Raw genomic sequence first — 27222 nt, 5'->3', positions numbered from 1 at the left:
TATTGTAGTATATATATATTGTAGTATATGTTTTATTTAAAGTAGTACGTATAGTTATATATACTGAATGTTACGTATATATGTGTAATTGTGTATATGTGTATATATTTTTTAAATTCTAATGTAGTATATACTATATATATATATATATAGTGTATATATATTGTTTAACGTATTTAAAATGTATATTGGTGGGTATATATAGTGTATATTGAAAAAAACTTTTTTTTTAATTTTTGACCGGGTTTGACCGAATTTTTAACCGGGTTTAGGTGGGTTTGACCGGATTGGGTTAAGTGGGTCGGGTTAGGGATATTTTAAATATTTTATCGTTGAACCCGGACCCGGCCCAGCTAACTTAACCACAATCCGGCTAAAATTAACGGGCTGGTTCCGGGTTGACCTGACCTGGCCCACTTTAACACCCTTATGCCTGCTAAATGTCAAAATGATGAGTATCAGAAATTAATGTAGTATAACATCTAATGCAGTTTCTGCAGCATTTGAAGTATGTTAGTATATTCATAAGGAAAATAAAGACCTCTTGGAAGGAGTGAAATTGTTGATTTCACCAAAGACTTGACTTCCATTTGTTAAAAGTTAAACTTCCTTGCAAATTATCTTGGCAAACATTTATTCATATTAAAACCATATTATCTGTCAAGAGAGAAGTACAAAGAAAGCATCCAACTTATAGGCATAAAAGTTAAAGATACTGAAAATACTTCGTCTATCTTGTGATATGCGCGATGAAAGAATCCAACTCCGCTCTAGAAGCTCCCCCTTTCTCTGTGGACTGCCTTACAGCTTCTCCCAATTCTTCTGCTCTTTTTCTAATCACATCTCCTTCTTTTGATGTCATCAACTTCCTCACGACATTTTCAATAGTGGATGCACTCACTAGCTGCTCGCGTTTCTCCCACTCCCTAACAATCAGGCCTATTTTTAACGCTTCTGTCACCAAGAAACTAGTCATTGGTTGGTCAGAGTGCATAGGCCAAGCAGCTATAGGAACTCCCATAGTAATGCTCTCTATGCAAGAGTTCCATCCGCAATGACTCATGAACCCTCCTGTAGATGAATGAGCCAAGATTTCTGGTTGTGGTGTCCATTCTCTTACCACTAACCCGACCCCTTTTACTCTTTCCTCAAACCATTTAGGCAACTCAACTTTTCTAATCTCCCCTTTAAAGATATCTCCTCTATCTGCATCTCTCAACACCCATATGAACCTCTGTTTGCTTTGCTCTAATCCCATCGCGAGCTCCTTGATTTCTCTATCGGAAAATGAAGTTGTTGTTCCAAATGATATATAAAGAACTGATCTCGGAGGTTGTTTGTTCAGCCACTCCAAACATGTATTATTCCTATTTGAAATATGAACGAGTTTAGTAGGCAGAATAGGTCCAATTGCCCATTGTTTCTTGTTCTGATTAGTTTCTGCTTGTTCCAGCAAATCAAGAAACTTGCCTTCAATTACTTTGTTTGTATTATGGATATCACCTGATCGAATATCCATGTATGGATGATGAGAGGCTGAAAAGTCCCTGGCTTCATCGGTTGAAATTCCTTCAAGGGCGGGCAGCTTTATAAGCAGTTCCTCTTCAAGTTGAACAGACATCTTCAAAGATGAGCATATCATAGTATACGAAGTGAAAGCTGAAATGCAACGAAAGATATATGATTCAGCATTGGACAGAGAAGCAGTATCCTGAACATTATAGGACATTAACGGATCATGAACAACAATGACTCGTCTTTCTTTTGATGAAATATCACGTAAGAAAGAAGCAATGGGCTCGCGAAGAAGCATACAAGCATCCCATGATGGCTGAAGATGTGATGGGAATTTGCTCAATGCATTAAAATCAGGTGGTGGTGAGGTAAATTCAGGAGTTGGGAGGTCATGGAAATGGACTTTGGCTATGTCTGAAGGATTTAAGGCATTGGCTCGGATCCTGGCTTGACGATTATGTGTGGCCGAGCCAACAAAGTAGACAGGTAGACCATACGAGGAGATTAAACATGAAAGTTGGAGAAGTTGGTTGAGATGGCCTTGAGCTGGAAATGGAACCATCACTATAACTACTTCATCTTGTTTCAATGTTATAAATTCATGGTTTGGTAAATTCTCATCGTTCCACATGGGAGAAGACAAACCGGAATGTTGTACTTGTGTTGGATCCTCCCGGTGATCTCCTAGTTGAGCTTGTGTCATGGTAGAAGTATGCTACGAACTTTGAAGCCTAGAATTGTTTTTACAAGACTAATTATCTTCTACCTTATTAGAACAATGGGTAAAAGTAACTCAATAATAATATTATTTATTCAAAGTAATATAACAATACCATACCGAATCTTAAATCACAATATACTACTATAATATAATAATAAAATATGACGATGGTAATTTTATTATATCAATATAATCATGCTGAAAAATTATTGTAAGAGTAACATAAATTACTTATTAGTAAAACAGTAATACTAAAAATTAAATATGTATTACTAAAATAATATTTATAAGTACTATATAAATCATTGTGCTGAACACTTCTAAAAAAACGTTAGGAAGTAATAGGAGTAACGAGAGAATGTGTTGGTTGGTTGTTGCTGGTAAGGTATGTCTATTTATAGGAGTGAATTTTGGTAGCAAACACTTTCTATTGGCCAATGATATTTTAGTTTGAATAATTCTTGGCCAGAAAATCACTTGCCTAACTTTGTTCTTGCACACAATTGTGGTTGGTATCGGTATTTTTTGTCGATGGTGGTTGTGATGGTGGAGGTGGTTGGTGGTGGTGGGTGGTGGTTGACAACGGTGACAGAGGTAGAGGTGGTTAGTGGTGGTGACTGCTGAATATGAATAGAGTGGTGAATATTATCCAATACCAGAATATCCGTTTGTACCTATTAAAACTTGATTCTAGGTCTGAATGATTAAGACCTATTCAGGCTTATTAAGAATTAAAACCTTAATAAAAAACAAATGTACTTAATGGTCTGAAGTCTGAATCATTCAGATTCAAACTTCCATTAAGTGCAAACAAATGAGACCTAAAAATCACTTGTGACCACATATTTTTACTTTGGCTCAAAGAAATATTAACAATATCGAATAATTATTTTAAAATATATAATAATTAGAAGATAAAAGGAAAATTACATTACAAAATTTGGAGGTGTGGAAAGAAAAGTATATATGTGGTGCCTCGCCCCATTCCACTTCATAAAAAGGAAATTAAAGCCAGATGGGCGACACAAAGTGGATTGAAAAAATAAAAAGCGAGATCGACAAATTAAATTTTTGTTGAATCACCCTCTCTGCATGCCTCGGCCCATTCCAATTCATTTATCATTTCTACGAAAATAGTACTATCTGTCTTAAATCTTCTTCAAAGTAAATTGGAAAGAATTAACATTATATGTCCATACCTAAATTCTGTTTTATTACATACCCATACCTAAAATCTGTTCAAAGTTTTTCTTTTCCCTAACATCATAATCCCATCCTTTAAAGGCTGTTTCCTCATTAGCTTACAATCGTTGTTTTAAAAGCAGACAATAATGCGTGCATAATTAGATTTCTAAAAAAAATAAATCAAAAGCAACAGTTAGACGAACTCAATTAAAAAGAAGTCATTAATTTGTATAGGTATTTTATAGCCAGCAGTAATATAGTAATATTTAATTTGTACGTATTGTTTGGTGTTTGTCCTGATTTTCTTACCACAATTGGGTTTTCTTTTAGGTACCATAATTGGATTTTTCTTTTAGGAAAAGGAAGACATATTCTCCATATTTGGCTATACACTCTATGAATAAAGACTCATTTCTTCTACTTTTGTAGCATCCACAATGTAGTGGGTTTGAGAGTTTCGTTTGGGGGAGATTTTGTGAGACACAAGTTTTGCAGTATCACTTGTGTGAAACTCTTTTTATTCAGAGTGAATTTTGTGAGTTTATCTTTCTTAACAGTTTGTACTCTCTTTTATATAGTGGATTGCCCATCTTCCTTTGTGGATGTAGGTCGATTCACCGAACCACATCAAATCATTGTGTCTCCTTTGATGTATTTCTCTTTTGTCTTCTTATTTGGTGTCTTTCGAGCTTTGCTTTACTAGCTTCTGCATGACACCTGATTATTTAGATCCTAACAAATGTTATCAAAGCAAGGTAAAAATCGGGTGTTCAGCTTGGCAGATTTAGTTCTAGTTGCAACCTATTTGACGATAATAAAGATTTTAGTTTGAGAAATTTTATCAGAGTGTTGCTCTGTGTAAAGGCAAGAATTAATGGAGGAGATTTTGGAGATGGAGATTGAACATGTTGAAGACTACATGAAGAAGGTGGAACAAATTTATTTTATCAGAAATTTAGGCCAAGGAGGAGAATTGTTGGTGTTTGTACTGACTTTCTTACCATAATTGGGTTTTCTTTTACGTACCATAATTGGGTTTTCCTTTTAGGAAAATGAAAATATATTCTCCATATTTGGCTAATCCTTATTCTTGTAGGAAAAGATTATAAACTTTATAAATAGAGACTCCTTTCATCTAGTTTTGTAGCATACACAAGTAGTCTTAAGGGTTTGAGAGCTTCATTTGGGGAGACTTTGTGAGACACAAGTGTTGCAGTATCACTTGTGTGAACCTCTTTTTATTCTGAGCCAATTGTGTGTGGTTTTCTGTCTTGACAGTTTGTACTCTTTTTATATAGTGGATTGCTCATCTCCCTTTGTGGATATAGATCGATTGACCGAACCACGTTAAATTATTGTGTCTCTTTTGATGTATTTCTCGTTTGTCTTCTTATTTGGCGTCTTTCGAAGTTTGCTTTGCTAGCTTCTGCTTGACACTTGATTATTTCGAATGCAAAAATAAAATGAAATAAAAAAGAAACTCATGCCGAGATTGGTGACACAAAGTTGATTGAAAACATAGAAAGCATGATGAGTAAAATTTTTGTGGATTTACCCTCTCTGTCTCGCCCCATTCGACTTCATTTATCATTTCTACGCAAATAGTTACTATCTGTCTTGAATCTTCTTCAAAGTAGAAAAAAACCGATATTACATGTCCATACCTAAAATCCGATCTGTTAAAAGTTTTTTTCTCCAACATCATAATCCCATCCTTTAAAGGCCATCTTCTCATTAATTTACCATGATTGTATTAGAAGTAGCCGATAATAATGCATAATCACATATCAATATTCTCACATTTGTAGTCATATTTTTAGGTGACTATAAATAGGCACCTTAGGGAAGATGAAAAGAATCAAATTATTGACAAAAATTTAGCCAAAAACAGAAGAAAATTTTGAATTTCCTAATTAATTATTGTGACCTTTGGTCTTCAACAGTCTACTCAAAAACCAAAGATATTAAAATAGACTGGATCAGAAAACCAAAGATATAAAAATAGACTGGCTGCTGATCTTTGTATTCAATTCAGTTATTTGTATATGCCAAAATGGTTGTATCCATATGTCCTATATTAGAGTGTTTTATGACAACTTTGTTCATAGATTTGTATGTCCCACGAAAGGTTTAACCTGCGGAGCTTTACTTGCTTTATTAGACTATAGTTGATTTATCACATGTTCACTCAACTAATAGTTATTAGGAAAAAGGCTCAAATATGCTACTGAATTATTAGAAATGACTCATTTATGTCATCCGTTAAAAGTTGGCTCATTCATGCCATTGCCGTTACAAAACTGGCTCATCCATGCCATTACTTCTAACAGCCAGCTTTTAGAAAATAGCTTTGCCACGTGGCAGCTAATTAGAGGTCCACGTCATTTTTAAAATTTCTTTATTTTTTAAATTTAATTTTAAAAAAATTATAAATTTTTTTTATTATAAATATTTTTTTAAAAAAAATAAAAAATTTTTAAAAATCCCTCAACTTCCCAACCTTATACATTATATATTTATAAAAAAAATCTTATCCTAAAGAAAACTACCCCAATCATCCCCACCTTTTCCTCAACCCCCTCAACTTCCTAATACAAAAGATCAAACTTACAACAAGGAATCAAGAGAACAACAAGAACAACATCACTAGAGAATCAAAGGCCCCACTCGGTTTCTCTAGGTTTTCAAGGCAACAACGACAATATTTAACAAGATAGATAAATAATACAAAATTGCAATAACTATAGTGAATCGAAAGAGACCCACACGGCTTCACTATATCAAGATACAAACAACAAGATTACAAAATGATGGATAGTAACTTGACACAAAATATCCTAGAATCTAAGAACCCTAACATGAAGATTAGGACCCTAAGACTAAAAGATATTTACACCAAATTCTTACTTGAATCAAGAGGAACTCATGAACCTCAAGACCCCCAATTTTCTAGCCAAAGAACAACAAAAGTGTTACTACACTTTGTTGTCTAGTTTTGGGTTCACTCTCAAGAACAAGAGAGAGAAGTTCTCAAAATATTACAAGACTTGTGTTTCTTCAATAATAAAAATGAGCTAAGTCCAAGAAATAGCCCTATTATTGTTTATTTATAGTACACAAAATAAAAGGAAAATGACCATTCTAGCCTTGGTCTTGGGGGACTTTGGAGGGTAATAAACTTACACTTCAAATCCCCTCTTCACACTTCAAAACATGGAATCCCTTAGATGAATTAATTACAAACTCACACACGGCCATTTGCATGAACATGGCTTGGAGTTTTTGTAACTCCCGAGCTTGGCTACGTGTGAATGGTCTTGAGCTAGTTGTACTTGTATCATCCTCTCCATCTTGAGATTTGATATAATATATGATTCATGCATGCATGCATATAAATGATTATTAAAAAAGAAGAAATGATAACGTACACATCCACACACAATACTTTACTACATACATTTTGCATGCGTACACACAAAGAGGGAGAGAAAAGTAAGGAAAAGAGAATGCACCAACAAAGAAATTGTTCACATTTTTGCATTCGTTTTCTTTCTCTATCATGTACTTTTCAAAGTGTTAAGAAGGATTAACCATTTAAGATCTTTGAATTGATCATTTTAATATGGTCAGCTTTTTTATTTGATAAAATATGACAAGAATATGGTTCCATCCTTTATTATCATTGCATATAAGGATTAGCAATGGTTATGATGAACTAGAATTTTAGGTTTGAATATTTTGGGTTCATGTATAAATATGCTGCCATGTGGAAAAACAGTTTTCTTAAAACCGACTGTTAAAAGTAATGACATGGATGGGCCAGTTTTGTAACAGCGATGGAATGAATGAGCCTAACTTTTAACGGATGGCATAAATGAGTCATTTATAATAGTTCAGTGGCATATTTGATCCTTTTCCCTAGTTATTATTATAGGAAGTCACTTTCTTTCTTGAGAGACCGAAAGAATTATCCCTTGCAGGTCATGACTAAGGGTCCCTGTCGATCCTAATATGTGTGTACACTATTCTATGGAATGTATTGTTTCATTGCATTGTTTCATATCATCGTATACATGATTGGGTGATGACTGGATTGAGTATGTGTAACTGTATAGATATGAGCAACATAAGACGGATTGATAAGAAGTTGGATAACTAGTGGTTTTGTAAGTTTATATATGCATTTGTAAATATGTATTGCAGGTAGGTGTGAATAGAAGGTATGTCTTGAACTTTGCGTCAATCTTATTTATCTTGTGTGTATATATGTGTATACATGGAGTGTATTGTTCTGTCGTTTCTTGCAAATTAGTTATTTCTTATTTATCTTGTGTGTATATATGTGTATACATGGAGTGTATTGTAGTGTCTTTTCTTGCAAATTAGTTGTTTTCTTATTTACTTGACTTGGTGTTATGTTTCAGACAAAATAAAGCAAACCACAAGCAGAAAGAAAATAAAAAAACCCAGATTTATGTGGAAATCCTTGCGGGAAAAACCACGGGCAGAGGCAGAGAAATTTAACTCTGAAAGGAGAGGAGTACAATGTAGCGAGACGTAATTTATAAATAATTAAAATCGACCTAGTAACTGCACTTATATAATACGTGTATACAAATAAGTCCTAGGCCTGATCCCTACACTACCAATACAGACCCCATTGAAAATCACCAATATGGATCACACCGTAAAACTTTCTGGGCCAGATTAACAAAATTCGGGTCATAATGTATTATTGGCATGTAATGGTAATAGAATTGTGTTTAAGGATTTTCATGAGAGAGGAATAATGAAAGAGGAGCATAGAGCTATTTTAAGGAGGATGAGTGCGTACCACATATGCTTTAGGTGGTTCCATGGAATTGTATTATTTAGTCGCACGCTGAGGATAAATTAATAATGTTATAATAAGAGGGAAGGCGGTAAGGTTGGGAACTAAAGTATTCTTAAGTATATCAAGAGTCTTAAGTACGTTAAGTTTGTTAAAACTTGATAATCATCTATTTCCATTATCTTCTTGATTGATGTACATTATCATATATTTTCTAACTTTGGTCGGTCGATGATACCAATCAATACATATGGTTGTACTGACTTTACACTTTCTATTTTTTATTTTAAGAGTATAGCCATGGTTGCAAGTCAGATGAAGTTTTTGTAGGTGCAACAATGTCCATTCTTCAGCAGCTTCAGTCATTCTACTTTGACATGAAGGTTGTGTCTTGAGTAGTCTTTCTCGAACTTAGTGCTTTTGTCCTGTCTTTCTCAAACTTAGTGCTCTTGTCCTTGTTTAGACTAGGTTATGAAAGTTTTTTGGATAAATTTTTCCAATGTATTTATTGTAATACAGTTTGGTTTAAAATAAATAGGTTTATTATGCTTAAAGTTTGAGTAAAGCTTCTAGTGTCACACCTTTTTTTTAACCAAAAAGAATTATATTAAGTTTGGAAGGGTTTTTTTTAGTAAAGTGATGAAATGAAGATTTTTTTCGAAAAGGATTCATTTCACAATTATATTCTGAGTTGCCACTTGACATAAATCTGGTGTGCCAAGTCATCTTTGGGAAATACTTTTTCAAAATGATTTGACTCTTTAAAACTGATTTGCGAACAGAGATTCTGGTTAAGGAATTCTGTTGATCGAGGGAAAGGTGTTAGGCACCCCCCGATCCCATGGTTCGACCACGGTCGATCTATGGAGTATATCGACTAATTCGACACTAAGAGTGTATAAACCACATAAACACAACAATTAAAAAAAACAAACACAAACAAAATGAATCCTGAAAAATATAATGTCCAATCCAATTATACAGTCCCAAATAGAAAAATGCAGAAATGTAAACATACGCTAACCTACACTATTCCTAAACTACGCTCCAATGCTTTATAGGATGCCTCGGGTCTTCGTCACGGACGTCCTCTGAATACAAAATACTTCGGGTCATTACCCGTTGAATAAGTACAATATAATCTCGGGGCATTCCCCAGTGAATGAATACATCTTCAAATCTTATATGGTAAAGTAGAAAGAAATATTCATACACACATTTAAACATTCAACAAAACACCATTCCTAAAATTTGCCTACCCGACTTAGCATTTTCCTACTAGTTTCGATCTAAAACATGATATTATCAAACATAGCGAATTCGACACATATTTTGCATCAAACAAACATCAATTAATCAATACGAACTAATCACGTTCATTATCTATTCATTTTCAATTCTCACCCTCCAAATCTATTCTCAACATGATTAAACCAATTCAATACGCAATCCATCAATGAAGTTTTCACATCCAAATCCAACATTAACCAACAAAACAAAGATTCAAACATGCCAAACATACAAATCATTCATAATTACGTAAATTAAAGGGAGAGAAGATAGAATTGGACCTTTCGAATGCTTTCGATTGACTTAAGAAGAGAATAAAACCTGTCCCAGAACCTTAAAGAATACCAACAAAATCTCAACTCTCCAAATCAGTTGAGAAACAGTCCAGAAACTCGATAACCCAAATTCAACTCTCCCAATAGTTGAGAAACAGCCTAGAAACGTGATAACCCAAATTTCAATTTGAACAAAAATAGATTTACGAATAGAATTAACGAACAACCGAGACCGAACACTAAAGTATAGCCAAAACAAAAAAATTTGCAAGGCGCAACGGGTACCAAAAATTAGAATTTTAGAAAAACTAGTAGAAACTAATGAGGCCAGAGCTCCGGCAAAATCAAACGGCGACAGGAAAATGACAAAACGGGTTGGATTCAGCTAGATATCATCCAGAAATCAAGAAGAACAAGGGGATTTGGGGAATTTTGGGGTTGGGTAGGTCGAAAGGACGAACTTGACGCCAATTCTGGAAAAAGTTTCACCGGAAAAAGCTCAAAAAATACCAAACTTATCCCCTAGTTTCACTATTATTTCACCGGATCTCCGTCAAAAACCCTCCATTCTCTTATTTTCTCCTTCTTGTGTGCGTGTGTGTATTTTTTCTGATGAAGAAGAAACCCCTCTTTTTTCAGCGAATACGTGCATTCTGTATGTGTCTCTGTATTCTGTATCCTTTTTTGTTTTTGTATTTGAGTGATGAATATATTGTGTGGGGTCCGTGAATAATTGTGTGTGTATATAATTTCCTTATAAGAGAGATTAGTGTGTGAGGTAATGGCAAAAAAATGTGCAAAATAAATCTAGGTAGGGGGTGACGTGGGTGGGGGTGGGATAGAGGTGTGAGGTGTCCTAATTTGATATAGAGGGGTTGTTAGTTTGTTATCAAAAGAATATTGAGGATTGGGCTGGTTAGGGACTTGTTATTTTGTCTGCTAGTGGGAAATTATCCCATGATTGATGGTACATGGTAGGATAAGATATATAGGTAGAATTGATTTTTGGGAGGGGAAAAATTACGTATCTACATCACGTCCCTTTCTGTTTGTAAACACAACGTGTTTGCAGATAGAGAGACAAATATTTGACCTAACCACTATTCAAAAGAAAGCATAGAGGGATGGAGGGAAACCAAGTCTTGATTTAAGACGTCCTACCTGCCCAAGTTATGAGGGAATATAGTCACAAGTATCTCCAAGGGTTGGTAGGAGAGGGACTATACCGAGTTGGTGAGTCAAGTGAGGCCCTGTCGAGGTTTCGGTTTGTGCTTCTGTTATTACATCAAAAATTAAATATACAAGTTAAAAAGATAAATGAAATTACAAAAGTCCTATCTATGCAGCTTCTTTTTGAATCTTGACTTGAGTTTCTAATGCTTCCAAAATTGAAAAAAGATCTAATCTTCTTTGGATTGACATTGAGAATAGATTTTTTCTCCATACAAAATTTGATGTTGGAGATGAACTCACAAATTGACCATGTTCTGTCGGTGGTACTTCTGAACCTTGATCCTGAATTTGATAATCTTCACCCTATACTTCAGGCGGGCTCCTGACTTACAATTTCTTCACCTTGTTGCTTGACTTTCATTTTCATCATCCTGTTCTCCAGGCGGGCTCCTGACTTGCTATTTTTGATCTTTTGATTTTTCAATTTCACTGTCATGTTCTTTCGGCGGGCTCCCAACTTATAATTTCCTTATTTCCTTTCAATTTATTTACCTTGTTTCTTGACTTTTAATCTCTTAACCTTGTTACTTGTATTTTAATTTTTTCGCTCTGTTTTTTAGGCGGGCTCATGACTTGTCATTTTATCACCCTGTTTATCGGCAGGCTCCTGACTTGCAATTTCATCACCCTATAATTTGGGTGAGCTCTCGACTTGCAATTTTTCGCACTCTATTCTCCAAGTGAGCTCCTGACTTTCAATTTCATCACCCTATTCTTTAGCCGGGCTCCTGAATTGCAATTTCATCACTCTGTTTTCCGGGTTAGCTCCTAACTTTCAATTTTATCACCCTATTCTTCAGGCAGGTTCCTAACTTGTAATTTCCTCACTCTATTCTACGGGCGAGCTCCTAGCATTTGATTTCATCACCTTATTCTTCAGGAAGGCTCCTGACTTGCAATTTCATCACTCTATTCTTCGGGCAAGCTCTCAACTTTCAATTTCATCACCCTATTTTTCAGGAGGGCTCCTGACTTTCAACTTCAGCACTCTATTCTCTGGGCGAGCTCTCAACTTTCAATTTCATCACCCTGTTCTTCTAGCAGGCTCTTGATTTTCAAATTTATCACCCTGTTCTTCAGGTGGGCTCCTTACTTACAGCTTCATCACTCTGTAGGCGGGCTCCTTAAATCAAAATCAAAACTAGAACAAAAATTATCCCAAACATAGATTATGATAAAGAAAATTTTCATTTAGTTGTGTGTAATGTCCTATTTTCCAGGAAGGTCCTGAACAGAAAGTAATTTCCCATTTTCGAAGAGCGTCCTGAACATAAAATAAATTCTCATTTTTTAGGAGGGTCCTAAACATAAAGTAATGTCCTATTTTCTAGAAGGATCCTGAACATAAGTAAATTCCTTCCAAGAGGATCCTGAACATAAACTAATGTCCCATTTTCTAGGAGGATCCTGAACATAAGTAAATTCCCATTTTATAGGAGGGTCTTGAACATTAAGTAATGTCCCATTTTTCAGGAGGGTCCTGAAAATAAGTAAATTCCCATTTGCCAGAAGGGTCCTAAACATAAAGTAAATTCTCATTTTTTAGGAGGGTCCTAAACATAAAGTAAATTCTCATTTTTCAGGAGAGTCCTGAACATAAGGTAATGTCCTACTTTCCAGAAGGGTCCTGAACATAAAGTAAATTCCTATTTTTCAAGAGGGTCCTGAACAGAAAGTATTGTCCCGGATATGCTTTCCCAATGGTAGCTGAACTTACTAAATAGAACTTTGCCCCTATTTCATCAAAGAAAAAAATTGTTAGTTAAAACTCAGTGGTGGTTTGAAGCACTTGGCTTCCCAGGCATCTGCTCCAGCACTTTTTCCTTTCATCTTTATTTTAGATTGCTGATATTTTTCCCTGTCTCGTCGCATCATTGACCCAAACAAAAATTAAGGGTAATGACTTTAACTCAAACACCGAATTTCTATTTTACAACGCTTCTGAGATGCACCTTTTGAAACCTGATATTTCCACCAATCTAGAAACCTGTCGGTTGATAGAATTCCTTTGCTTTGTTTTGAATTATGATCATATTTCTTTCATGTGCTGGTCCTTGGATTTTCCTCATGCAATTGGGAAGATTGGTAGTAAATTTTGAAATTTTTTCTCACTTGTTTTGACATAGACTTGACTCAAAATGTAAAGAAATGATAGTGACTTTTATTTTGATGAATGACATAAAAAAAGATAAAAATATGAATATGTAAATGAAAGAAAAGGGTAATGTCCCTCTTTAAAAAAAAAAAACTTATCTGAATACAACAACCAACTCAAATGATTATGACATGCATTTTGGATTAAGAGGCCTGATCTTTCTACCCAAACTTCCCATTTATTGTTGAGTTCGTACCTTTGCCGCTGAGTCGCTTCTTCAAACCAATTAGACTCATACACCTCATTCAATTGACGACATCTTAAAAGATTTTTTTTAACAAGCCTCTTTCCTTTTTATTTCTCTCGAACTCGCCATCCCCTTACGGTGACCGTGGGGTTTTCACTAATAAGACTCTCTTAATTTTTATTTCTCTCAACTCACCATCGCCTTACGGTGCCCGTGAAGGTTTTCACCAATAAGACTCTATTATTTTAATTTCTCTCAAATCACTATCACTTTATGGTGCCCGCAGGGTTTTCACCAATAAGACTCTCTCATTTTTATTTCTTCATGTTTTCCTATGATGATGTAGAAAATATAATGACAAAACATTTCCATGTATCCATCGCATGTTCAGCCTCATAATTCTCAAAGATTGATCTGAAGGTCTTTATTTGGTTGAACTTGACTTTTAGATAAGGTTAAAAAGAAAAGAATGGCAGGAGGCTCAAACGGCACTTGAAGTGGGGTGGGACTTACTACATTTTGGAATCGACTCAAACAATAAAAATTAACTTATGCCCCTGTTTTTGCTGACTGGGTGACTCTAAATTATTTATTTGATTAGACCGAGCCCTAGGTAGGAAAACCTACGTATCTCACTCCTGAGAGAGGAGAATTAAGTCACATGTAGTTCCAACTGCTTGTTCTTTGTTTTGATTTGATTTTTTTCTTTTTTTTGTACTCTTTCTTTTATTCCTTTTTTCTTAACACCATCTTTTGACTCTGTTTTGATTGAAAAAACGAATATGAAAGAAAATAGAACTAAGACTCAAACGGGGTAAACAAAGGATGACACAATGTTTGAATAGCAGAATGAGGTGTTTTCATCATATCAATCTTAAACAATACAAGTACTACACATGCAATAGAGCTAACAAAGGATAAAATATCTTTTGACTGCATCAATATTGATAGCCATTTCTATCATTTTTCCTTCTACATCTATCAAATATAAAGCTCCTTTGGGCAACACTTTCTTCACAACAAAGAGACCTTGCCAATTTGGTGAGAACTTGCCTTTAGCTTCAACCTGATGAGGGAGGATACTCTTCAATACCAACTAACAAACTTCAAAATGCCTGGGAATGCCTTTTTGTTATATGCTCAATACATTCTCTTTTTATACAATTATCCATGACATACCGACGTCAGCCTTTTTTATTAATCAAACTCAATTGTTCCAGTCGGGTTTTGACCCACTGATCATCATCAATCTCTGCTTCCACAATGACTCAAAGAGAGGGAATTTTAACTTCTGTGGGAATCATTACTTCTATCCCGTATACCAATTAATAGGGAGTTGCCCCTGTTGAAGTGCGAACAATAGTATGATAGCGTATCAAAGCAAATAACAACTTCTCATGCAATTGCCTAGACCCTTGTATCATTTTCCGCAGTATCTTTTTGATATTCTTATTGACAGCTTCCATGGTGTCATTTTCCTTTGGACTATATGGAGTAGAATTTTGATGTGCGATCTTAAACTGTTGGCACACTTCTTGCATCAAATGACTATTGAGATTGGAAGTATTACCTGTAATGATATCTTGGGAATTCCAAATCTACAAATGATGTTCGCATGAACAAAATCTACCACCTTCTTCTTTGTTACTGACTAGAAATTTATTTCTTCTACCTACTTTGTAAAGTAATCAATGACCACCAAAATAAATATATGCCCATTTGACGCTTTTGGCTCAATCTGTTTAATCATGTCCATCCCCCAAGTTGCGAAAAGCCATGGTGAAGATATTACATGCAACTCAATAGAAGGAGAATGTATCAGATAACCATGTACCTGACATTGATGACATTTCTGAATGAAACGAATAGAATCCCTCTCCATAGTAAGCCAATAATAACCTGCTCGAAGTATCTTTTTTGACAAGACAAAACTGTTCATATGCGCCGCATACTCTGAAGTGTATTTCAATAATGATTGACGAGGCTTCTTTCATATATACACACCTCAAAAGTCCTATATTAGGGGTTTTCTTGTACAAGATACCCGCACTTAAGAAAGATCCACTAGTTAGACACAGAATAGTCCTCTTTTGATCACTGATGGCATGTGTTGGGTATTCTTCTGATTGAATGTATCACTTAATATAAAAGAACCAAGGTTCACCATCGAGATCTTTTTCAACTGCATTACAGTAAGCATGTTGATCATGACTCTGTATATGCACTGTATTGATATAGACCTTATTAGGATATTGGAGCATTGAAGACAAAGTGGCTAAAGCATCAGCAATCTCATTGTCAATTCTTGGAATATGCCTAAAATTTACTGACATAAACCATTGAAATAGATCTTGCAAGCATTGTCGATACAGTATGAGCTTTAAATCTTGTGTCTCCCAATAACCTTGAATCTGAATGATTAGCAAATATGAGTCATCAGACACTAATAGTTCCTGGACTCCCATATCAACAACTAGCCTTAAACCCAGAATGCAAGCTTCATATCCCGCCATGTTATTGGTACAGTAAAATTAAAGTTGCGCTATTACCGAGAAATGTTAGCCAATGTAGAAATAAGAACCAAACCTATTCCAACTCTTTTTATGTTCACGGCTCCATCAAAGAACAACTTCCAACCTGGGTTAGCATCTACGATGATTTCATCGACACATAACACCTCTTCATCAGGGAAATATGTCTTTAATGGTTCATACTCTTTATCAATTAGGTTCTCAACAAGATGATCTGCCAAGGTTTGGGCTTTCATGGCAGTTTGAGTCACCTATACAATATCAAACTCGGTAAGTAATATTTGCCACTTCGCTAGTCGGCCTGTTGGCATAGGCTTGTGAATGATATACTTCAAAGGATCCATGCGGGAGATGAGATAGGTAGTGTATGATGAAATATAATGCTTTAAATTCTATGCTACCCATGATAGGGAATATCACATCCTTTCAAGGAGAGTGTACTAAGCTTCATACATTGTGAACTTCTTGCTAAGATAATAAATAGTCTGATCCTTTTTGCCTGTGACATCATATTGACCCAATACATAACCAAACGAATTATCCATAATCGAAAAGTATAAAATCAAAGGCCTGCCAAGCTTGGATGGCACCAGCATCGGTGGATTTGACAGATATCTTTTAATTTTATCGAACGCTTCCTGACATTCCTCAGTCCACTCAACCGCAACACCCCTCTTTAGTAACTTAAAAATAAGCTCACAAGTGGTTGTGAGTTGAGCGATGAACCTACTGATGTAGTTCAATCTACCAAAAAAATACATCGCCTCTATTCAATTCTTGGGAGATGGAAGATCCTGAATGGCTTTGATCTTCGAAGGATCCAATTCAATACCCTGATGGCTGACTACAAACCCCAACAACTTTCCGGAAAAAACTCCAAATACACATTTTGCCGGATTGAGTTTAAGATTATACCATCGAATCCTTTCAAAGAACTTTCTTAGATCTTTAACATGGTCAGCCTGATTCTTTGATTTGATCATCACATCATCTACATATAATTCAATCTCCTTATTCATCATATCATAAAACATAGTGGTCATGGCTCTCATGTATGTTTCTCCAACATTCTTCAAACCAAACGGCATCACTCGATAACAATAAGTCCCCCACAGTGTGATAAAAGAAATCTTCTTCACATCATCATTATCTATAATGATTTGGTGGTATCCAATATAGAAATCCACAAAATACAACCTCATGTTTAGCGTAATTGTCTAGTAGAATGTGGATGTTGGGCAGTGGAAAATCATCCTTCAGACTTGCTCTATTAAAATTACGATAATCAACACATACTCAAATCCTGTCATCGTTCTTTGGGACAGGAACAATATTAGACAACCAAGTAGGATAACGAGCCACTCGAATGACTTTGGCTTCAAGTTGTTTCATAATTTCCTCTTTGATTTTTATACTTACATCAGTTTTAAACTTCCTCAACTTCTGTTTGACAAGAGGGAATATAGGATCAGTTGGCAATTTATGAGACACTAATTTAGTGCTTAAACCAGGTATATCATTATAAGACCATGCAAAAACTTCTTTATAATCAATTAATGCTCGAGTCATTCCCTCTTTTAACTATGGAGAAGCATGCATGTTTATTTTAGTTTCCTTAATATCTCCTTGATCTCCCAGATTAATCGGCTTAGTTTCATTCAGATTAGGGTTCGGCTTATCCTCAAACTATTTCCATTCTTTGTTTACTGCCTCAAATGCCGCTTCTTAATCATATTCTACCGCTTGATTGATTATATCATGTTTAGATTGGATTTTAAGATCAGGCTGAAAATTTTGCATACATGTCATATTACTAGAATCAGCGTAAAGAGAACTGTATAAGGAAAAAGACAAACAAAATATATTTGACACAAAACAAAAGGGACATTACATTTCATTCAAAAGGAAAGATAGGAGGGTTTAGGCATAAACAACAACAGAACATAAACAAGATAGTTCTGAATTACAACCCTGAAATAACTCGGATAAACATAAAGAAAAATAAAACAAACTACCAAAACTCTTTTCTAATAGGGAAAGAAGTGACTTCCCAATTGTTGAGATGGACATCAGGACCTATAAACTGCACATCTGCCTTGCTGGTAACTTTTCCTACTTCAACCATATCAACTTTAACCAACAGGTTTTGGACGTTATCAATTAAGTCAGCTTTGAACTCTCTAGGCTTCATAACACTTCCCTTGACAAATGACTTACTGAGTGGCGGCACTGGGTGAGGGAGTGACCATGTTTCTTTCTTCTTTTTACTGGCCTTTTTTCTAATCTTCAGTTGTAGGTTTGAATCCTTGACCAAAAGTGCCCATGTTCTCACTCGGGCATATGGGATAAACTATACTGTGTAGAGACACTCCTAAACCCTTTCCTAGCTCAAATCCATATCTCAACATATGATTTACCATCATGACCATAGTAGAAGATAATTGTAGCCCTGGCATAACCTGCCTGTCAAAGAGATGATCCACCAGCATTATATCGAAAGAGTGATAGACAAATGTCTCCCCTACATTATTTGCTTAAACAAAAGGCATGGGAGAGTCTTCAGAGATGGATAAATCCCCTTCACCATTAAAACTACTTTTTTCTTATCATGCTCGAACTTGATCATCTGACACAATGTAGATGCAATTGCCCCAGCCTTGTGAACCTATGGTCTTCCCAACAACAAATTGTAAGAGGCATTGAAATTCAATACTTGGAACTATATGGAGAATTCGACTGGTGCTATAGTAAGCATTAGCTCTATTTCGCTAATGGAGTCTATTTTTGCTCCATCAAAAGCTCTGACATATACATTGTTGGGTAGAATCCTCTCGGAACTAATATTTAAATTTCGCAAGGTAGATATAGGACAAATGTTGGCTCCAGAATCTCCATCAATCATGACATGCGTGACAAAGATATTTTCACACTTCACAGTAATGTAAAGGCCCGGATTATGCCCCGTACCTTCTACAAAAAGTTCATCAGAAAATCTAATCCGATTCACGTCAAAGATCTTTCCTAAAAGTTTCTCAAACTGATTCACCATAATTTCCCTAGGAACATAAGCTTCATTCAACACCTTTAATATAACATTACGATATTCCTTAGAATGTAACAACAAAGATAGAAGGGAAATTTGAGCAGGAGTTATAACGCCTCAATTTTTTGAATCAGAATGCTACACGATGCTCTTGACCCCGAAGGATCACAAGCTAACCCATGACTGATATCTATACCTGTAAACTACATAATATCTCATAAAATAAAAAAACATTAACTAAAAGGCCATAAGGTTTAATACTGCATAACTGAATCACAATAACATCTAAATAAAGTGGTATCACAATACCAAAAAAATTGAAATACTAAAGTCTAAATCTGAAAATACTGTAGTCGTCTGAAAGCCTCGAACTGTATGAATAAGGAGTATATAGGACATAATTCCCTAACTAACTCCATAAATTAAAAGAAAAACTAAAATAATAAATGAAGTGATAATCATATCATCCTCGAATGAAGAGGACTCACTGCAACTATGGACACTGAAATCAGCAATGCTACTGCTGCTTTGGAAATCAAACCTCTGAACCTATGGCATAAAATAAAACACCATAGCACAAATACATTAGTACGATTGAATGTACTGAGTATATAAGTGAGGAAGGCTAAATGTAAAGGGTTTATATGCATGGACTATGTTGACTGATATGAACGTGAGAATACATACATACACACGTAACTATAACTGAACTAGTGGTGATGCTGACTACGGTAGCTAACTATTAACAATATGAGTTTACTGATATCTAGCATGACTAATAAATGAGTTTTGAAAACTAACATAACTGATAACATGAGTGACTGTATCTAGTAGTCTTGAATCTTATGAAACTGTCTGAGTTCCATACTGTATCTGAGTAACTGAATCTGAGATCAGTCCTATCTAGTGGGCAATCTCTGAGTATACTGATAGAATAGATGATATGACTAGTCTGAGATCGGTCTTATTCTAGTAGGTGATCTCTGAATATACTGATAATACTGATACTGATTGACTATATTTGAGATCCATCCTATCTAATGGGTGATCCTACAGTCTACTGATAATTATATGGATTGACTGTATCTGACGGTCCTGAGTCTGTACTACTGAGTTGTGTTGACTGTATCTGACAGTCCTTATTCTGCAACTAAAACTGTGGGAAGTATAATCTAACCGACATGCCCCTTTCTAGTTATTCTGGGGTCCAACCTATAACCCCAGTTGAAAGGGTGTCAGTACTATGCCATGGGTAAAGACAACTGTTGTGGAGTCAGTCCTGCCTAATGGGTGACTCCTGAGATCATTCTTATCGAATGGGTGATCCTTAAGTATGCCAGTCCTATCTAGCAGGTGACCTCTCATTCCTACGCTGGCTACGTAGTTCTGGAACTTAGGGATTTATTATAGGGATCTCAGTCCTCTCTAATGGGTGATCCACCATCCCTAGGTTCGCTCAGTGCTGAATCCTACATCCAACTGAATGACACTGAACTGATTTCCTAGTTTATACTAGGTGTAACTAAACTGCATTACTGAGTTTCACTGAATTCCCATGACTAGTGGAATACTATTGAATTCTGTTAACTGACTGAGCACTAAGTTTTGGTAGCTGGCTGAGTGCTATTGAAATTCTTGAGATCTAAGTTGTATACTAAATACTACTGAAGTCTGAGCTGAATACTAAACGGAACTATACTGGACTGAGATTTACTGAGTTTCATAGACTAACAGAATATTAAAGAATCTATTAACTAACTGAAATCTACTAACCATAGCATGATAGAGATTATGATGAAAATATGACATTGGCTCTAGGCACACAACTATATTTTTTAGGTACAAGTACCCCCAGGACTCGATAGAAGGAAACTGACATTTTTTGACATTCTTGAATACATGATCAATATCAACCATTCATAATAAAATAAGTTGGGGGAAATTTCATGAAGTACATGGATATCACAATCTTTTACATGGTAGGAATGCATATAATCAAGATCATAATTTCATACTCTAACATCATGGCATTTCAACAACATATTCATTATACAACTATAGCATAAAAACTATCCAAGCACAAGGTTAATAGCATGAATTCATCTTTTGGACCATATTAATTCTTAATACATGTTTCTTGTTTCTCTTAAACATTTAATGAAACACCTTACATGCACAAGTTATGGAATAGGTATATTCACCAATTCATACATCAAAATCAACAAAATTCATGGATCTCAACTCATGTGTCACCATAACTTCATAAAATCACACAAAAATTCCAACTTGGGAATCATTCAACACCACAACATGATTATCAACAACCCACAAAAGGAACAACATAATTCATAGATTTCAACCTTATATGCTAACATAGGTTATGAAAATACATAAAGATCCCAACTTGAAGCCATACTACAACCATCAATATGAACATAATCATACCAAAACAAAATATTCACAATACATGATTTAAAACTTGATTCTTGAGATCTATAGATGAAAGGAATCCATGGATGAACACTACGCATACCTTAGATGGCAGATCCGTAAAAATTAACGGTGAAACTTGCTTGAATCTTGAAGGTCCTATGAATACTCTATGGTGTTTTTGAGAGAATTTTGCCAAAAGAGAGTATAATTTGCTTCTAACTGACTCAAATCTCGTGTTTGTGGGTATATCTAGGGTGGGAAAATGACTAAAATACCCCTGAGAAAAGAGAGAAAGACACAGCTGTCCCTCTATTGTTTACAGGATAATAGGCCAAAGTAAATTGATCATATCTTTTTACATCGATGTTGGATTTAGATGAATCCAATTGCATTGGAAAGAATATCGAAAGGTATTTTATTTGATATACATACGCTCTCCCAGTTCATTATGTACAGAAATTTATGATCGTTTGAAGTTGACCCTAAAATTGGAGCCTGAAATGCTCTCGGAATGCAGGAGCATTTCAAACCAGAGGGTTATGCCACTTAAATATGCCCAAGATGTACCCGGAGTGTGTCCAAGACGTAATATTGACTTTACCCATCGTAACACAACTTAAAAATTAAAAAACGGACATCGGGAAGGCCCTAAAATAATTCCTCAAAGTCTGGAACTTTATGGAAATAAAAATGTTTCAACACTTAGCCAGATTTTTAAGTGCTAAGCTTCTCTTGGTAAGCTTAAAAGAGCTTTAAAGACTCAAAAAACTTATGGGGTATTACAGGAGTCTTCTTTAACCGGTCTATGATTGAATACTCTAGCAATTTCATCTTCTTCAAGAATTCTGTGACTTCTTCGGTGACAGTCTTTTTAAGAGACGATTGCCCATTCATCATTGGTTTACATTTTCTCAACCCTTCTAGCATAAAAAATCTCCCCAAATGAGTCAAACCCCTACCTCATCTATTTCCTCCATGATTTTCTTTCCCTGATAATTCATCACAGTCTGATTATACCTTCAGGGGATGCTTTTCGTATCGACTAATGGGAGTTGGGTCACCGGCTTGATGATAATAGGTGTGCAAGTACTCCTTTTACCGTCAAAATAGGCTTTCTTGGAGCTCATACTATCATTAACTTGGGTTTGTCCTAACTTAAAACACCAGTTTTTCAACTCCTTTTACAATGATCATGGGTTTTCTCATGTTTTTTTGGGCTTTATCTTCCACCATTTCTTTTTAGCTCAATGACATCGCCTTCAACGAATCTTCCATATTCACCGATTTATCCTTATTATTTTGTATTCTAAAAATATACTTGTAACACACCGATGACTATTTTCCACCATATATTAACTCCAACATGTTTGCTTCAGTATGGGCTGACAATGGATTTTGGTTGATATTTGAAATCTCTAGGGTTTGTATCATAATCTGATTTGTGTTGATAAGATCCTAGATGGCTATCTTCAACTACCAAAATTTTTAAGTATCATTCCCCGATATGTCAGAACAATATTCATACCTTAAAGAATAATCAAGATTCCTCAGAGGTGAATTCGAAAGCTCTCTTGAATTGGGATCAAGACCTTTATCTTTTTCAATCTTCAAAACAAATTAGAATATGACTCTCTGAGAGGTGTGAACTTATTCTTGACTAACTTCCCTTTCTTAAACTCAGGCCTAGGGTGAAAACCAGATTTGGAAAGGTTTTTGTAATTTTGTGGAGTTGAGGGACGATTTTGAGGATCTAGTGAATGCCATTATGGGTAGAAAAGGGGTTTAGACATAAGGTTGTGTGCTATATACTGGGTATGGGGGATGGTAGAATAGAATATAGTGGGTTTTATAGAGGGTAGTAATAATGAGGGGGAGTATATGGAGCGTACGTATAGACTTGGGTTTGGGACTAGGGATTGGGGTGAGACGGTGTTTTTGGATAGGCTTGTGGCCCAGCTACAACATTCGCCACATCCTCTTTTTTCTTTTTCCCTCCAAGAGTTCCTGAACCACTTTGAATTGCTTGGTGGTGGCCTGTAATATGGTAAAACTCACGATTTGCACGATCTTGATACCCTCTTATATCATCTCTCTCATTTTAAGGACTTCAACAAAGGGCTTACCTATTGCTGGAAGTAAGTGTTGGAAATATATTTCATTTTGTTCCTGAATGAAGACCTTCACCAATTTACTTTCTTTCATCTGAGGTTTTAACCCAGCGGCCTGTTCATGCCACCTTATCGTATACTCCCTAAAGATTTCAAGACTTTTCTTCTTCATATTAATTAGGGATTTCTCATAAGGAATCAGCTTCACACTATATTGAAATTGTTGCACAAATTCATTAGCTAGGTTATCCCAACTATTCCACTTTTCGATGTCCTAATCCAAAAACTACTCTGAGGCTAGACTCGAAAGACTTTCACAAAAATAGGCCATGATTAATTCCTCTTTACCTCCAGCAACCCTTAATTAATTACAATAACGCCTTAAATGCTCCATCGAATCCACATGTCCATTATACTTCTCAAACTTTGGAATCTTAAATCTAATAAGAAGGTTAACACCTAGAAACATGCATAAATCTTTATACGAAACACTTTTATAACCTCCAAGTCCCTGTAAATTTCTCATGGACTATTCTACACTCTTCAATTTCTGCTTCATGACTTCTTGTTCCTATGTTGTAACAGGCTTCTCTATATCAAATGGAAATGCAAGTGGCTGACTGTACCCATATGGTTCATTTATCTACAAAGTAGGCTCCAAGGAATAATACGGATCATTCAAAACCTTCAACACTGGCTCCCTAGCAGATCAAGGGAGAATGATTGTTTGAGAATAGCATAAGTAGGAGATTCAGGTGGTGGAGGATCCACAAACACAAGTACCATAGGTGGTACTGAATGAGAAGAAGGCCTCTATTGAGGGACTGTCATGGGCATACTAGAAGTGCCAGGATAGTACTGATATGGTGTGAATCCAAGCGTGTACTGGGGCATATTAGTAGGACCATAAAACTGCGCTTAAGACAGCGATAGATAATTAGAAGTGTTGCCAAGATCATTCGGGTATGGAGGAGGAGGCATACCACTGAACCAGGCTCTATGCATTGCTACCAGTTATTGTCTGAGTCTCAATATCTCCTCATTATGTTTGGAACCTCCTTCCCCAGGACTCTGATTCGGGTCAATGAGGGAATTTTCTACTTCTTTATTGTCCATAGCGAGCTTTGCTTTTGATCTAGTGAAGTGAGGATGACTAGCCAGAGTGCTATAAAACAACCACTTTTATCTAAAAGAACATGCTCATTAAAGATAAAACCCGTTAGGATTAGGTCACACAACAAGCATGGAAATCACATTGTATACATATCCTATATTCACGCACTTTTCCACCAGTCTTTGAGGGTAATGAGGCCATTTTAACATCATATCAGTCTCTCCCTTACACTATTTTTATCTTCCCCTCTCATCACACCTTATTTTTTTCTACTTTTTGCCCTCGCTTCTCTCTTCTTTGCATCAGTCTTTTTTTTTCATTTTTCTTCTCTCACTATTCTTTTTTTCTTTTCTTGTGTCGCTACTTTATTTATTTTTATCATTCTTTATGGATTTTGCTTTTATTTAAAAGAATAAAATTGAGGAAAACAAAGAAACAAAATGATTAGATCAAACCCAAAAGTAGGTTGCCTATGTAGCATGTTGTACATGAATTAGATCTTGCATAGTTCGAGAAGTATGCACAAAGTTGATGATTTTTGATTTTTTATTTTTTTTATTAATGAAAAAAACAAATAAAAGAAGGCACAACACAACATCATTACATTTTCATAAAAGAAACAACCAAAATAGACTCCGAATTTAAGACAACCTTAAAACTAATCAACAAAGATTGAACAACACTCTAGATCAATGGGACAACATGCATAACACTCCTAATAAAGACTCAAATGTTGAAACAAAATTGACACCAACCTAACAAAGACACAATAAATAAAGACAGAAAAACAAAGGAATCAAACTAAATAAAAGATAGGAAGTGCCCCTTCAAACTGTTGTGTTGCGTGATAGCCCTGGCTGACATGAACTTGTCTATGAAGTTCTCGCTTTTCTACTCAAACTTTGTAATATATCCTACAATGCCACCTTGATATTTGAGAGAAATCTTATGGAACATGTTCCTACCTCTTGAGGAGTACACCTAAAAAGATTTTTCTGATACCCTTCCACAGTTGTGAGCAAACCTGATAACTGAACCATCAACGCTTCCACTTTGACCCCCGTATCTTCATCCTAATGGTCATCAACTATGCATTCTTCCCATATTCTCTCTCTAATCTGCATTGGTAATGGCCTACTGACACCCCAAGGTATAGATTAAAGCCAGAAGCTATATCTCTGAGTGTACCCTAGATTATCTGAACCTTCCATGAGAGTATCCACACCCTGCCACGTCGCATTATGCCAGAATTGCTCATATTTAATCTCACCCTTAGCTTGATTCCTAAAGTACTAAACATTTTTTAGAGGTACATTATCGGTGGAACATCTTGAAATCTACCCAACTGATGCATTACCCAAAGGGGAGTGTATGTCCGGGTACAGTTAAGCACCATCAAAACTAGAAGGAGTTTCATGCTATATCCGACCAAGATTTTTTTGGGTGGATCCATCGATAGGTCCACAGAATATTGTCATCTGTTCTTGATTCAAGAAATTCAATCCAAGCATCGACTCCCACTGGTAATGAGAATTTATCAAAGAGCATTCTCTCTTCCATAACTTTCACTTGATCGGAGAAACAATGGTCAATCACATCCTATTTTATCAAAGAAGGAGCATGCAAATGATCCATCATCTATAGTTGCAATACTAGATTACTTCCTTAAAAAAACCACATCCCCCCTTTTACCTCAGTTAGGGCCTTATATATCTCCACTAAAATCATAGGTATGAGAGTAACCTTGTCCCCTTGCTCTTCATGAAATAAGGTAATCACTACAGATTGCAAATGAGTATTAACACGTCTTTCTTCTAATGAAAAAACTAAAGTGCCTAACAAAGCGAGGGTGAACACTTTAAGGCGCTTCCTTTCCCAACTCTTCATAGTCATATAAAATTCATCCTAAAAATAATCAAAACCTTCCAAGGACCCGAATTGATAGAATAAGTAGTTTAGGGAAATTCATGTTTCGTTGAGGCATCCCAAATGCTTATTTTTACTTTTTAACCCACATCCCTATAGAAACCTCGTGCTAGTATGATTGTGTGCTCGGATCATTTTTAGACCGATATAAGACAATTGACACAAACTAGATATTTATCCCAGAGTAGGCATCATTTCACAATTCCCGAACCTAAACACCAAACTACTAGGATCCTAAAAGGTTGACACTGCCTCCATCAGATCTGGACGGGGTGTAGTATGCAGTAGCACCGTAAGATTACCCAACATTTTCTATCGCTCATGCTGCTCAGAGTAGTTGAATGTATCCCACCACTTGATTAAACTTTTGGGGACCTTGGAAACCATCCGAACTCTAGACCTCATGGTTGGGTCCATCCTAAAATAACACATAGGACATTAACTCAAAAATTTGATAAGAGCAAAAGATTCCCAACCCTTGGGATCTTGACACGGACATATGTCGAAGGGACAAACCACCTTATAACTCAAATTCATGGAATGGTACCACTAAATGGAATCAGCATACATGTCTAGGACCAGTTAACAATACTAGACTATGAGGAGAAAGACTCTAGGCTTGGACTAAGAAAAAGGCCAAAATAAAATATTACTGAACCCACCAAGGGTTTCCTA

General features: G+C 35.7%; 1 protein-coding gene across 1 annotated transcript; it reads right to left on the bottom strand.

The window, feature by feature from the left end:
- Nucleotides 1–544: 544 nt before the first annotated feature.
- On the bottom strand, nt 545–2597 carry LOC107872369 (zeatin O-glucosyltransferase-like). Its single transcript, XM_016719107.2, has one exon. It carries the CDS (start codon nt 2216–2218, stop codon nt 731–733), a length of 1488 nt encoding a protein of 495 aa, XP_016574593.1. The 5' UTR covers nt 2219–2597; the 3' UTR covers nt 545–730.
- Between the last annotated feature and the right edge of the window lie 24625 nt (nt 2598–27222).

The sequence above is a fragment of the Capsicum annuum genome, chromosome 5 (genome assembly GCF_002878395.1).
Source record: "Capsicum annuum cultivar UCD-10X-F1 chromosome 5, UCD10Xv1.1, whole genome shotgun sequence".
Lineage (NCBI taxonomy): Eukaryota > Viridiplantae > Streptophyta > Magnoliopsida > Solanales > Solanaceae > Capsicum > Capsicum annuum.
This window is presented reverse-complemented; position numbering and strand designations above follow the sequence as displayed.

Coding starts and splice junctions, on each gene's coding strand:
- LOC107872369 (XM_016719107.2), bottom strand. CDS start 2,218: ATGACACAAGCTCAACTAGGAGATCACCGGGAGGATCCAACACAAGTA.